This window comes from Carcharhinus amblyrhynchos, chromosome 17 (assembly GCF_965287045.1).
Source record: "Carcharhinus amblyrhynchos chromosome 17, sCarAmb.v2.hapA, whole genome shotgun sequence".
In the NCBI taxonomy this organism is placed as follows: domain Eukaryota; kingdom Metazoa; phylum Chordata; class Chondrichthyes; order Carcharhiniformes; family Carcharhinidae; genus Carcharhinus; species Carcharhinus amblyrhynchos.
The window spans coordinates 10,978,308-10,993,052 of NC_137340.1; the positions used below are offsets into that span (position 1 = coordinate 10,978,308).

At 44.8% G+C, this 14,745-nt stretch overlaps 1 protein-coding gene across 5 annotated transcripts in view; it reads right to left on the reverse strand.

The window, feature by feature from the left end:
* Nucleotides 1-14,745, reverse strand: part of prkg1b (protein kinase cGMP-dependent 1b) — a 724,128-nt gene that overhangs the window by 93,457 nt on the left and 615,926 nt on the right. For all 5 annotated transcript variants that reach the window (XM_080205473.1, XM_080205469.1, XM_080205468.1 and 2 more), the window contains exon 9: nt 10,186-10,260. In XM_080205473.1, coding sequence (XP_080061599.1) covers nt 10,186-10,260 — 75 coding nt within the window. The remainder of the gene's footprint in view (nt 1-10,185; nt 10,261-14,745) is intronic.

Consider the following 14,745-nt stretch of genomic DNA (forward strand, 5'->3'; position numbering starts at 1 on the left):
TTTGGCTAAGGACCAAGTTCTCCATCCTCGCTTGCAGCAACAAAAGGATGTGAATGGTTGGTAAGAACGCACCCAAGGTGTGGAGCAATGAACAGAGGAGCTTCCCTTAGGAAGACTGTTATTACATTGGCAAAGCCAATTGCTGCTCTGTCCTTTCCCCCTCATCCAACTCTCTGTACCAAAACCAGATTTTCTGGTTATTCATCTGCCTTTTAAAATTGACCTAAAATACCCAGTTGGACAACCTGAAGGGAAACTTGTGAACCTTAACCTAATGTCAGTAAACTGGGTTCTCTTGTCATGAGGCTCATGGGATCTTGCTGTGTGCAAATTCACTTGCCCACTTCCTACATTATTACAAAATGACTTAACCGTCTTTGAAGGTTTCACGATGTCTACGGTCATGAAAGGTGCGACTTAAATGCAAAAATAAAAGCAAAATTCTGTGGATGCTGGAAATCCAGAAAAAAAAAGAGAGAAAAAGCTGGAAAAACTCAGCAGGACTGGCGGCATCTGTGGAGAGAGACCGACCAAATCAACGTTTTCAGGCTGTGTGGCTAAAGTTCTTTCTTTCATTCAGTGGGAGATTATATGCAAACTAAGAGATGTCTTTGGCTACAGAGTCGACATTACAGAAAGTAAGCCTTTGGTTGTCGTGCCTCCTGTGGTACCCTGAGAAGATGATGGGTTGTTCTATAAACGTAGGCACTTTTTAATGGGCATTCTTCTACAATGCTAATTACTCCGGTGAGCCCGGTGTCAGAGGACTCAGGCATCGTTTTGTAAGGTGCCCCAATCTCAGAATGCAACGGGAGACCATCTGTACCTCCCCCCACCCGCCACAGAGATCGGGATCCCCCCACCTCCCTCCCCTTACCAGAAGCATGCACCACCCCCCCCCCCCCACAGGTCATCAGCATTGGGGCCCGCCTGATGGGCCCCCCTACCTGACCCCCAACATACCCCCCCCCTCCCCCCCCGCTCAAGACCCCCGACATAATCCCAATGGCACTTTGCCCACACTTCGCGGTCCCACTGGCAAATGGGGAGACTGCTAGGAAACTCCTGGCAGCCTCTTAACAGGTCTCCCATATGTGGTGGGGGATGTCTTCTTGACGGTTGCCCCATCACCCGTGGAGAGGCCTCTGAGAGGCAAATGGTCACCTCTCTATAGTAATGGCACTACCACTGCAATATGTCTCCTTCTACCCACCCCAATGGCTGGGGCCTACATGTTTCAGATGAACTTACCTGGGCTCTGGGGACACAGAGGAACCCTTTCCTTCATCTTGCAGCCTTGGCAACTTGACACCACGAGTGATCGCTGTTGCCAAGGCTGCTCAGCTGCTAGCCCTCTGATTGGACCGACCGCTCCGAGGATGGGCACTCGACCTCATTCAGTGGCCACTTGCTGATTAAAAATGTCTCCCCAGGGTCCTGCTGCCAACTGCCATGTCAAACCCCCACCCCAGTGGCGGGGCTCACTAATTGCTAAAATTCAGACCCTGGTTTTGAAACACTGCCCCAGATTCTGCCCAAGGCTGTGACTGGAAGCTCATTGCTAATCGGAACTTGGAATTTCTAGAGTTATCACGGATTTTGACCGTACAGGTGCGAAAAGCTCTTTTTTTGCCCAAGAGGGTAGGTTCTGCACGAAGTTACCTGTGGCCAATCTAAATTAAGATGTGGAGATGCCGGCACTGGACTGGGGTGAAGTCTGACAGGTTTATTTGGAATCACGAGCTTTCGGAGCATTTCTCCTTCCTCAGGTGGGTGGAGAGGTGGGTTCGCAAACATGGCATATATAGACAGAGACACAACAGCAAGATAACGGTTGGAATGCGAGTCTTCACAGGTAATCAAGTCTTTACAGGGGCTTACAGTGCGAGTGGAGAGAGGGATAATCACAGGTTAAAGAGGTGTGAATTGTCTCAAGCCAGGACAGTTAGTAGGATTTTGCAAGCCCAGGACAAATGGTGGGGTTATATGTAATGTGACATGAACCCAAGAACCTGGTTGAGGAGCAGTGCTCCAAAAACTTATGATTCCAAATAAACCTGGTGTCATGAGGCTTCTTACTGCGCCCAATCTCATTTGATGCTGCCCGATTTGTCCAAAGTGGACACGATGGTCTAAGTGGAGGACAAATCAATACCTCTCATTACCTTTATGACTCGCTGCCACTCAAACAGTAATGATTGTAGTAATCACCATTATAACTGATGCTGGAAATCCATCCTCATGAACGCAGCCAAACATTACTCAGCTAATTACAGCAGCAGCGCCTGAAAACTGTCCCGACAGGCATAAGGCATCAACAGTGCAAAACAGCTACTTTAAGTGCCGTGATAAACATTCCAGAGCGAAGCCCGAATATCCAGGGACAAATCTGAAAGCATCATGTCTCATCTCGTATCTCATTATTCCAGCTCCAACAGCCAAAACATTTGTAGACCTGGCTCAGGGATCATTACAAAGTCATTTATACTCATTACAGGCACTCATTTGAAAACTCAATAAGCAATGTATTCATCAAAGCGTGCATGATTAACAGGCAAACTATTAGCTGCAATTATCTTTTTTGGCAACATCAACTCAATTATAGGGTGATAGAGGTTTACAGCATAGATGATCTGGAGGAGGGAACCGAGTGTAGGGTGTCGAAATTTGCTGATGACACCAAGATTGGGGGAAAGGCAAATTGTGCGGAGGGTGTGGAGAGTCTGCAGAAGGATCTAGATAGGCTGGGCGAATGGGCCAGGAAATGGCAAATGGAATTTAATGTTGGCAAGTGTGAGGTGGTCCACTTTGGTAGGAAGAATGGTAGGAAGGACTATTACTTACGTGGCGAAAAACTGCAGCAGGCGACGGTGCAGAGGGACCTCGGGGTCCTTGTGCATGAGTCGCAAAAACCCAGCCTGCAGGTGCAGCAGGTGGTCAGGAAGGCGAATGGGATGCTGGCCTTCATAGCGAGGGGGATTGAATATAAAAGTAGGGAGGTCTTGCTGCAGCTGTATAGGGCATTGGTGAGGCCGCAGCTGGAGTACTGTGTGCAGTTTTGGGCGCCGCACCTGCGCAAGGATATTTTGGCCTTGGAGGGAGTGCAGAGGAGGTTTACTAGGCTGATACCGGAGTTGAGGGGGTTGAGCTATGAGGAGAGGCTGAATAAACTAGGCTTGTACTCGTTAGAGTTTAGAAGAATGAGGGGAGATCTCATTGAGACGTATAAGATGATGAATGGGATGGATAGGATAGAGGTGGAAAGACTCTTCCCGCTCAAAAAAGACAGTAGGACTAGGGGGCACAGCCTCAAGATAAAGGGGGGGCAGTTCAGAACGGAGTTGAGGAGGAACTTCTTCACTCAAAGGGTGGTGAATCTCTGGAATTCTCTGCCCGTTGAAGTGGTGGAGGCTGCCTCGCTAAATATTTTTAAGAAGCGGGTTGATGGGTTTTTGATAAGAGAGGGGATTAAGGGTTATGGGGAGAGGGCGGGAAAGTGGAACTGAGCCACGACAGATCAGCCATGATCTTATTGAATGGCGGGGCAGGCTCGAAGGGCCAGATGGCCTACTCCTGCTCCTATTTCTTATGTTCTTATGTTCTTATGAAACAGGCCTTTCAAACCAACTTGTCCATGCCGCCCAGTTTTTACCATGAAGCAAGTCCCAATCCTTTGATATCAATCTTAGCCATGTAACTGTCTAAATGCTTTTTAAAAGACAAAATTGTACCCACTTCTACTACTCGAGCATAAAGTTTATTTATCTGTGTCACAAGTAAACTTAGATTTACACTGCAATGAAGTTACTGTGAAAATCCCTTAGTCGCCACACTCCCGCGCTTGTTCAGATACACAGAGAGAATTTAGCGTGGCCAATGCACCTAACGAGCACATCTTTTGGGAGGAAACCAGAGCATCTGTCGGAAACCCATGCAGACATGGGGAGAACATGCAAACTCCTCACAGACAGTGACCCAAAGCGGGGTGAGGTAGCAGTGCTAACCACTATTACTTTGAATGTCAGGCCTGACGTAGGAGTAACAACATTAATAGCAGCAGCCCAAAACCAATAAAACATTCAGCGCCCGGCACCTTACTCTACTTTTACAGAGCCAATCCAGGGCTGGCACAGTTATTGACAGAAATAAGCAGCTTCTACCCAGCCTCACAGAGCCAGTGGTACCTGGCTTTACTCTGGACCTCACCTCACACTCTAGTTCTCGTCTTTCACTCCTGAACCAGACCTGCCCTTATCTACATTCCTTCGTGCTTTACCACTCTGTGGTTACCTGGAATGATGGCTTAAAAAACATGGCAGGATGTCAGCGTGGGCCAGGGAACCAGACTGGTTAAAATTCCACATGTGGTGAAGGTAGTTTCTGGTGTTTGAAAGTTTATAACATATACAGATATATCAACATGATAATATGACAGTGGGTTATTGGCCAAAGAGGTACAGTACTGTGAGATAATATATGTGATTATGGATATAGTGACACAGACTGGGTTATTAAACAGGTACAATGAGATAGAGTGGGTTATTGAGCAAACAGTTCCATTGTGATGGGCTGGGATATTATGCAGTAAGTTACAGCGTGATAGATTGAGTTTTTAAGCAGAAAGGTACAGGAAGATAGGTTACACATTCAGATAGCCTGTGGTCACATAGATCAATGCAATATTCTTCACAGAACATATAATCCCTACAGTGCAGAAAGAGGCCATCTGGCCCATTGAGTCTGCAACCATTCTCCGAAAGATCACCCCACCCAGGCCCTCACCTCCACCCTATTCCCATAAACGTGGCCAATCCACCTAACCTACACATCTTTGGGCTGGAGGAGGAAACTGGAGCACCGAGAGGAAACCCATGCAGACACAGGGAGAACATACAAACAGAGAATCACCCAAAGCAATCCAAAACTGGGTCCCTGCTGCGGTGAAGCAGCAGTGCTAACCACTGTGTCCAATGTCGCCCCTTTTACTTTCTTAGCTTCTCTGAGTCATTACCTGCCTCCATGTCATGAAAACTTTGGTTGGGTCTTCACTTGCCTGCTTCCATTCCTATCTATCCAGTCATAGCCACAGAATCCCTTGCAATGGCTTCTCCTTCTGCATCATTCCCTTTGCAGTTCCCAAGTACCTATCCTTGGCTTAGCTTCTCAGCTAATTGCTATCCCTCATCATTGAAAAGCACAGTGTCAGGTTCAATGCGGATACTGGCGACACCCACTTGTACCTCACTGCCACCTCTCTTGACTTCTTGGTAGTTGGTGAATTATCAGCTGATCCAACATGCAGTGCTGGATAAAGAGGAACTTCCACCGATTAATTATTGAGAAGACTGAGGCCCATTGCTATCACCAAACTCTGATTCCCTATCTCTCCATGGTCACTGACTGAGGCTGCACCAGACTGATTGTGATACTGGTGTCCCACGTTTATTTGAAATGAGCTTTAACCTCTCCATCACCAAGACCACTTGCTTCTACCTCTGTACCGTCACGTGTCTTGGCGCCTGCCTCCACTCAGTTGCTGCTGAATCTTTTATCCATGCCTTTTTGTCCCCCTCTTGGATTTGACTATTCCAAGGTCGATCTCCCACATCTCCCCCTCTAAACATGAGTTAATACAAACCCCTGTTGGCCATATCTTAACTTGCACCAAATCCCGTCACCCCTCATTCCTATGCGAGCTGCTGGTTGATACCACAATTTTATCCTCGTTTTCAAACTCTTCCATGTGCTTGCCCCTATCTATTTCTGCTAACTCCTCAAACCTCCAGCCCTCCGAGATATTGGTTTTCCTCCAAATCTGTTCGGATAGGCATCCTCGATTTCCTTTCTTCTTCTATAGGCTATATCTTCAAGTGCAGCAACTGGCACAGCATGGTAGCGCAGTGGGTAGCACAGTGGTTAGCACTGCTGCTTCACAGCTCCAGTGACCAGGGTTCAATTCCTGGCTTAGGTCACTGTCTGTGTGGAGTTTGCACATTCTCCTTATCTCTGTGTGGGTTTCCTCAGGTGCTCCTGTTTCCTCCCACAGTCCAAAGATGTGCGGGTTAGGTTGGTTGGCCTGCTAAAAATTGCCCTTTAGAGTCCTGAAATGTGTAGATTAGCAGGTAGGGCCTGGGTGGGATTGTGGTCGGTGCAGACTTGATGGGCCAAATGGCCTTTTTCTGCACTGTAGGCTTTCTATGAACTCCAAGCTCTGGAACTCCATTCTGAAACTTCTCCACCTTGCTCATTTTCCCCAAAATACTCTTTAAAAACTTCATCTTTGACTAAGCTTTAGTCACCTGATTGAATATCTCCCTATGGGCTTGGTGTCAAATCTTGCTTGGTATCACTCCTTGGGATCTTTTTCAATGTTGAAGCACTATATAAATATTGTTGTTGCTGGCCACAGCTGACCTGCCAGCATGACTGCTTACAGAACACCACCACCTACAGTAAGTCAACAGTACTGCAGGCAAAAGCCTTAAGTGCTTGAGCTGTCCAAACTTAATTCAAAGCTCTGCAGACTTGAATTTTGGCAGAGATTGCCTGGAATGTATCAGGTTTGCAAACAGGAGCATCTTGACCCTAGGAGGGCCAGAGAAACTGAAATGCATTAAGCTGTTTATGCGATCGCTACTTGTGAAGGAAGGGGTTGCAGCCGATCAGCGCTTTGTTCTTGCTCTGCTGTTTAATAAGCTCATTGGTCTGCCTTTTAGAACATAGAACATTACAGCGCAGAACAGGCCCTTTTGGCCCACGATGTTGCGCCGACCAGTTAAAAAACAATGACCCTCTAACCTAAACCAAACCCTTTCCATCCATAAACCTATCCACGGATCTCTTAAACGCCCCCAAACTAGGCGCATCCACAACTGCAGCAGGCAGGGCATTCCAATCCCTCACCACCCTCTGGGTAAAGAACCTACCCCTGACATACGTCCTATATCTACCACCCCTTAATTTAAAGTCATGCCCCCTCGTGCTAGCTTTCTCCATCCGAGGAAAAAGGCTATCACTGTCCACCCTATCTAAACCTCTAATCATCTTATATGTTTCAATAAGATCCCCTCTTAGCTGCCTTCTTTCTAACGAAAACAACCCCAAATCCCTCAGTCTCTCCTCATAGGACCTCCCCTCCATACCAGGCAACATCCTGGTAAACCTCCTCTGCACCCTCTCCAAAGCCTCCACATCCTTCCTATAATGTGGGGACCAGAACTGCACACAATACTTCAAGTGCGGCCGCACCAGAGTTGTGTACAGTTGCAACATGTTTTTTCCAAATCTCTCAGGACCCATTTCCTAACAACAATCTAGCTATCCCATTCTTGTAAGCATCCATTCACCCTTTCATCCAAAGCCATTTGAGGGAATAAGTTCCACACTTCCATCACCTTCTCGCATGATAAAATGTTTCCTGACTTCACTTTTAAATGGACTTTTCGCCCTAGTTGGAGAACCAGCTTCCACAAGACAAAGCCCTGATGCACAGTGTGTGTGTGTGGATCTCTCCTGGTATTAAATACATTCCCAGACTCTGAGCGATCTGCAATGGCGTTCATTAACAATCTTGGCCTTCCTGTCCTCTGTCAGGCTTTGTCTGGGTTGTCTTATGAGGAAGGGTTGGACAGGTTGGGCCTGTGTCTGTTGGAGGTTGGAAGAACAGGTGGTGATCATATTGAGGTGGGGGGGGGGGGGGGGGGGGGGGGGGGGCGGTGGTTTGGGGCTTGGTGAAATGGGTGTTGAAAGGATGATCCCTCTTGTGGAAAAGACCAGAACTCGGGGACACAGCTTAAGAATAAGGGGTCTACCATTTAATTTGGAGATAAGGAAGATTTATTTCTCTCAGAGGGCTGAGAGCCCACGGAACTCTACTCCCCATTCAGTTAAGTTTAAGTTCAGTTTATTTATTGGTGTCACAACAAAGCTTACATTAACACTGCAATGAAGTTACTGTGAAAATTCCATAGTCATCACATTCTGGTGACTGTTCAGGTACACAGAGGGAGAATTTAGCACGACCAATACATGTCACCAGCACAGCTTTCGGACTGTGGGAGGAAAGTGGAGCACCTGGAGAAAATCCATGCAGACACGGGGACCCAAGCTGGGAGTCGAACCTGGGTCACTGGCACTGTGAGGCAGCAGTGCTAACCACTGTACCACCATGCTGCCCAGTTGTCGAGGCAGGGTGATTGAATACCTTTTAAGACAGAGGTAAATAGATTGTTAACTAACAGGGGAGTCAAGGGCATCCGCAGTAGGTGGGACCATGGCATTGAGATGAGACCACGATTAGATCAGCCATGATCTTATAGAACAGAGGAGCAGGTTTAAGGGACTGAAAGGCTGACTCCTGCTTCTCATTCATACGATCATACGTTTGTATGTTTGTTCTCATTTATCTGTCTTTTGCACATCATTGCATTAAATTCTCATCTGTATCTACTTTGTCTTCTGTCTTCATACTTGCTGAAATATTTTGTGGGGAGATGATGACCTTGTGGTATTATCGCTAGACTATGAATCCAGAAACTCAGCTAATGTTCCTGGGACCCGGTTCAAATCTTGCCATGGCAGATGGTGAAATTTGAATTCAATAAAAAAAATCCGGAATTAAGAATCTACTGATGATGACAATGAAACCATTGTCAATTGTAGGAAAAAATCCATCTGGTTAACTAATGTCCTTTAGGGAAGGAAATCTGCCATCCTTACCTCGTCTGACCTACATGTGACTCCAGAGCCACAGCAATGTGGTTGACTCTTAACAGCCCTTGGGCAACTAGGGATGGTCAATAAATGCTGGCTAGCCAGTGATGCCCAGGTCCCACAAATAAAAACAAAACAAATCTAGCACAATTGGAAGTATTGACTGAGATCCAATCAATGTGAATGTTCAAGTGATATAAAAATTTATGACCACAACTTGGCTAAGAATTGACTAAGTTCATTCTCAGTAATAGACTGTCCACCATCCACAAGGCACAGGCAAGGAGTGTGATGGAATATTCTCCACTTGTACCCCCAACAACACTCAAGAATCTTGACATCATTCAGGGCTTGATTGGTACCCCATCTCCAAGCATTCAATCCCTCCCCCACCGATGAACAGTAGCAGCAGTGTGTACCGTTTACAGGATGCACTGCAGGAACTCACCAAGGTTTCTTAGGCAGCACCTTCCAAACCCACAATAACTGCCAGCTAGAAGGAAAAGGTAGCAGGCATACTAGAACATCTGACTTGGAAATATATTGCTGTTCCTTTACTGTCACTGGGTCAAAATGCTGGAACTCTCTCCCTAACAGCACTGTGGGACTGCAGTGGTTCAGGAAAGCAGCTCACCACCACCTTCTCAAGGGCAATTAGGGATGGGCAATGAACACTGGCCTAGCCAGCGAAACCCACATCCCATGAATGAATAAACGAAAACTGAGATTGGAAACATTGCATTACGAACACAATAACAAGAGGCAAAGTCAGCCAGCCAGAACCATGGCAAATCAAAATGTGACAAGTTAAACGAACTGAGTTGGTTCCTCAAGTGTAAATCAGATAAGCATTATTGATCACAAGCAGCTCCAGTTATCTCTCTCACATTCCTCTGGCTCACGTAACAAATTCAATTCCGATACTAAACCTCAAAAGGAATTGTCGTCGCAAATACACCAGTGTTGAGGTTAAAAATGGTCTATTTAACAAAAAACAACGCCTGAAAGGATAGTGGAACAGAATCAATCGTAACTTTCAGTAAAGCATTGAATATATACTCTTGAAAGGGAAGAGATGCAGGGCAATGGGGGAAAGGTAGGAGAATGGAATCAACTGGTAAGAGCCAGCACACGCACAATGGGCTGAATGGCCTCCTTTTGCAATACTGTAAGTATACATGGAATTCAGGCTTGCTCAAAATGTGTCAGTCCTTTGGGAATGGTGGAAATATGCTCAGTTCAAATGGATATTTCCAGGTGGCTATTTTGCAGTGGCTATTTTATTTGACTACGAATGTTTGTGCAAGATTGTGATTTCTCCTGCTACATCTACATCACACCAAAGAAGTTTTGCAATCACATGTTACGAAACCAAAAGGATTGTTCTCCACGATAATGCGTCATGTTGAACCACCAGCAGCAGACAACAGCAATGATAGAGGCACACTTCAAAAAGGTACAAGATTGACATACTTAGCTTTTGCTTCAGCGTCTTCATAGGCTTTGTTGGAAACATCTTCCAGGCCTCCGATCAGGTGTTTGAATGAACTGCAACAATCAGAACACAGCTTTCAGTAAATCCACATTCTTACTGAACAGTGTAAACTGAAAGGAAGGACCCCAGTCAATCTAGACAGAGCAAACTCAAGGCCTAAATATAACTGTTCCTGTAACAGATAACATCAGGACAATCTAAAACACACATGCATGTGCATAGATACACATTTACACATGCATGTGCATAGATACACATTTACACATGCATGTGCATAGATACACATTTACACATGCATGTGCATAGATACACATTTACACATGCATGTGCATAGATACACATTTACACATGCATGTGCATAGATACACATTTACACATGCATGTGCATAGATACACATTTACACATGCATGTGCATAGATACACATTTACACATGCATGTGCATAGATACACATATACACATGCATGTGCATAGATACACATATACACATGCATGTGCATAGATACACATATACACATGCATGTGCATAGATACACATATACACATGCATGTGCATAGATACACATATACACATGCATGTGCATAGATACACATATACACATGCATGTGCATAGATACACATATACACATGCATGTGCATAGATACACATATACACATGCATGTGCATAGATACACATATACACATGCATGTGCATAGATACACATATACACATGCATGTGCATAGATACACATATACACATGCATGTGCATAGATACACATATACACATGCATGTGCATAGATACACATATACACATGCATGTGCATAGATACACATATACACATGCATGTGCATAGATACACATATACACATGCATGTGCATAGATACACATATACACATGCATGTGCATAGATACACATATACACATGCATGTGCATAGATACACATATACACATGCATGTGCATAGATACACATATACACATGCATATGCATAGATACACAAAAAATGCATACACAGCCATATACACATACAAATGCATACATATATACACATGGATATACATTCATACAAATATACACATGCATACACACACATTTGTATAAATATATACACATGCAAACACATGCATACAAATTCAATAGTGTTTTTTAAACTAATGCATTTTAATTAACATTTCACATTTTTACATGAAAAATATTAAGTATTGGAGACACAATGAGAAACCTTTTTACATAGTGAGTCTTCAAGATCTGGAATGTGCTGCCTGTCAGTGTAGTGGAGGTAGGTTTAATCGTGGCATCAGCAAGTAATTGGATTATTATCAGACAAGGAAGAATGTGCAGCACAGTGTGGGTTGGGGGGCAGAATGGCGCTTGGTGCAATGCTGATTTGGAAAGCTGGCACTGACACAATGGGCTGAATGGCCTCCTTCTGTGTTGTAACAGCTCTGTGATTCTGAGATTCTGCCTGTGCAGCCTGCTGAACAGCTTGAAACCTCTCTGGGTTTTGTGTCTGCACGCACACAATTAATATGTAACAGTCAGATCCTACGGACAGGGCCAGGGGTCTATGTAGCTTGATGGAAATTGGCAGTTAGGAGCTTTCAAACTGATGCAATGTCAGATATCATTTAACTGGGGAGGGATGAAGAGGGAGCCAGGGGAATGCAGAAACAAAGACGTCAGTGATGCATATTCAGTGAGGAGAAGAGGAAAGCAGGGAGTGAGAACTGATTATCAGGGGTAGCAGTCCTCAAGGTCATCACAAAACGCAACTCACATCAAAAATGAAAAGAAAATTATAGAACCATGGGTCCACTTTTCTTGGGACGCTTAAGGATCCAAAACCCTTTGGTGTGTAACGCCCAAGGTGCAGTTAGTTATCTGCTAAATAGGTCTGGCTGACACATTCAGAAACCGGCATGTGTTCTGGGGTAATGTTGTCCATTACGAATGGTGCCTTACAGCTAACTTGAGCCTCTGCCTCCTATTCCCTGGTCTTACGACACTGAGGTTTGACAGAATTCTTCCAATTGTACCAAGGGTTGTCTTTACAAATTGCTTCATATAACACTTAATTAGCCAAGACATTAACAGTCCATTGCTCTCAGGCTTGAATATATTCAATAACGGGGCATCCACAACCTCTGGGGTACAGAATTTCAAAGATTCACAACCGACTGAGTGAAGAAATGTCTCCCCATCTCAGTCACAAATCATTGGCCCCTTCCCCCCAAGACAGTGCTTGCATGTTCGAGGTTCCTCAGCCAGGAGTAGCGACCTCTGAACCCTGTCAATCTCCTTCAGAATTTTGTGTTTTCCATTCTTCCGAATTACAGAGACCATCGGTCCAGTTTACTCAGCCTCTCATACATGACAACCATTTCAGCTCCTGGATGACAACAAACCTCTCAGTTTTCTGAGGAACGGTTGTCCCATTTGATAGCTGACCTCTGTCACAGTAAGTGGCACAGAGAACGAATGTTTCAGCTCTCTAAATGCTAACCATTTCCATTTACTCATGCCTCAGTGCGGAGCACACTGAACGGGTCAGTATCAGGACCACTTTTTCCCCTCAGACCCAGAGCCTCTAACGTGAAACATTCAGCTTTCTCCCACAGTCTTGGTCCTCCCAAGATATTTTCCTGATTGGGATTCTTGATGGCCACTTTTTAAGCAAAAATGTTCCAAGAGTTAATGCCAATTCAATGGGGGAAAAAGAAAAGACTGGAATTTAAAACTTACAAATTACAGCTGGTGACAATGCTTAACAATGCTCAATATGCAGAGACAATGGCCTAGTGGTATTATCGTAGACTGTTAATCCACAAACTCAGCTAATGTTCTGGGGACCCGAATTCGAATCCCGCTGCAGCAGACGGTGGAATTTGAATTCAATAACAAAAAAAAATCTGGAATTAAGAATCGACTGATGACACTGTCAATTGTTGGAAAAACCATTTGGTTTGCTGATGTCCTGGGTGGGAGGAAATCTGCTGTCCTTGTCTAGCCCAGCCTACATGTGACTCCAAAAAGCCACAGCAATGTGGTTGACTCTCAACTACCCTCCAAGGGTAACTAGGGGATGGGCAATAAAACACTGGCCAGCTAACGACACCCATGAATGAATTTAAAAAAAACTTACACAGTTCTGTGCTTCACTATTGTAACAGCTGTTAAATTTCATATGGGCATCTTAAGCACAGTTACATCCCTGAGAGTAATTGTCATCCTCGGGTTTATTAAGGCTGTTTAATTTTTATAAAATGAGCTTTATGAGGTGATGTAGACACAGTGTAAAACATGCCTGACAGTAGGATGATTAAATGTTTGTTTATACAGGGAACTACGTTTGGTTCCAGTCAGTGTTAGCATCACTGAATCATCTCCTTCGCATCACAGTGATTACTTCTAATAATTAATACTTTACAATGCATTAACCTAGATTTTCTCGATGAGATTTTAATGGTGCCATTATTCCAATGGATCACCTTTCTGTCAAGTTATTTGAACGTTTATTTGCATTTGTGAATACACACAAATGCACGCACTCTCATGCACACACGCATCCGCACACATGTACATGTGCACACATAACATATGGCCAACTTTTCTTGCCATGCTGTGTGAAAAAGAATGGAGTGGAGATACTAGCATTGGACTAGGGTGGGCACAGTAAGAAGTGTCACAACATCGGATTAAAGTCCAACAGGTTGATTTGGAATCATGAACTTTCAGAGTGCTGCACTCACGTGAGGAAGGAGCAGTGCTCCGAAAGCTCATGATTCCAAATAAATTTGTTGGATTTTAACCTGGTGTTGAGAGACTTCTTACTGAAAAAAGCGGAGGCATGGCCTATGCTGTCAGCCTGGCAGGGCTGGGATGGAGAAAGCCGGCAAAGTCGGGAATCCTGAGATTGGGGTGCCCCAGAGGGAATTCTGTCACTACCTGCAGCACTGTCACGTGGCACTGCAAGGGTATATGGGGCAGTGTCAGATGACAGTGCCTAGGTGTTGTCCAATAATGTCCCTGCCCCCCCTCCCCAGAAGCTATACTTATCTGTGTGGGTTCCCTTGACCGCTCCCTGTTTTTAATAATCAGTTGTAAACATGATGTCAGCGAGGGGAAAATTTCTAAAAATAGAATTCCTTACAGTACAGAAGGAGGCCATTGAGCCTGACAGGACATCTTACCCAGGCAATGTGACATTAGTTAATGAACTGGACTACTTTCCATGACTTCAGTAAGTGTTTTTCTCCAATCTAGGATTGTCTTGTACATATCTGTGTATCTGCTTAATTCTTTCAGGATTCCTTTGGCAATTCTCACTGCTGCCTCAGCCTTTTCATTTGACTGGTGATAATTTGGAGATGACGAGTGGTGCTGAATTTCCCAATCATTTCTGAAGTGCCTGAATTCTTCACTCGTGAACTGAGGGCCAGTGTCACACGTCATAATCTCAGGAATGCCATAATGACGGAAGTGTGTTTTCAGGTATTTGACAATCTCATTGGTGGTCATTGATGTCAGTTTTTCCAAATCCCAGTAGTCTGAA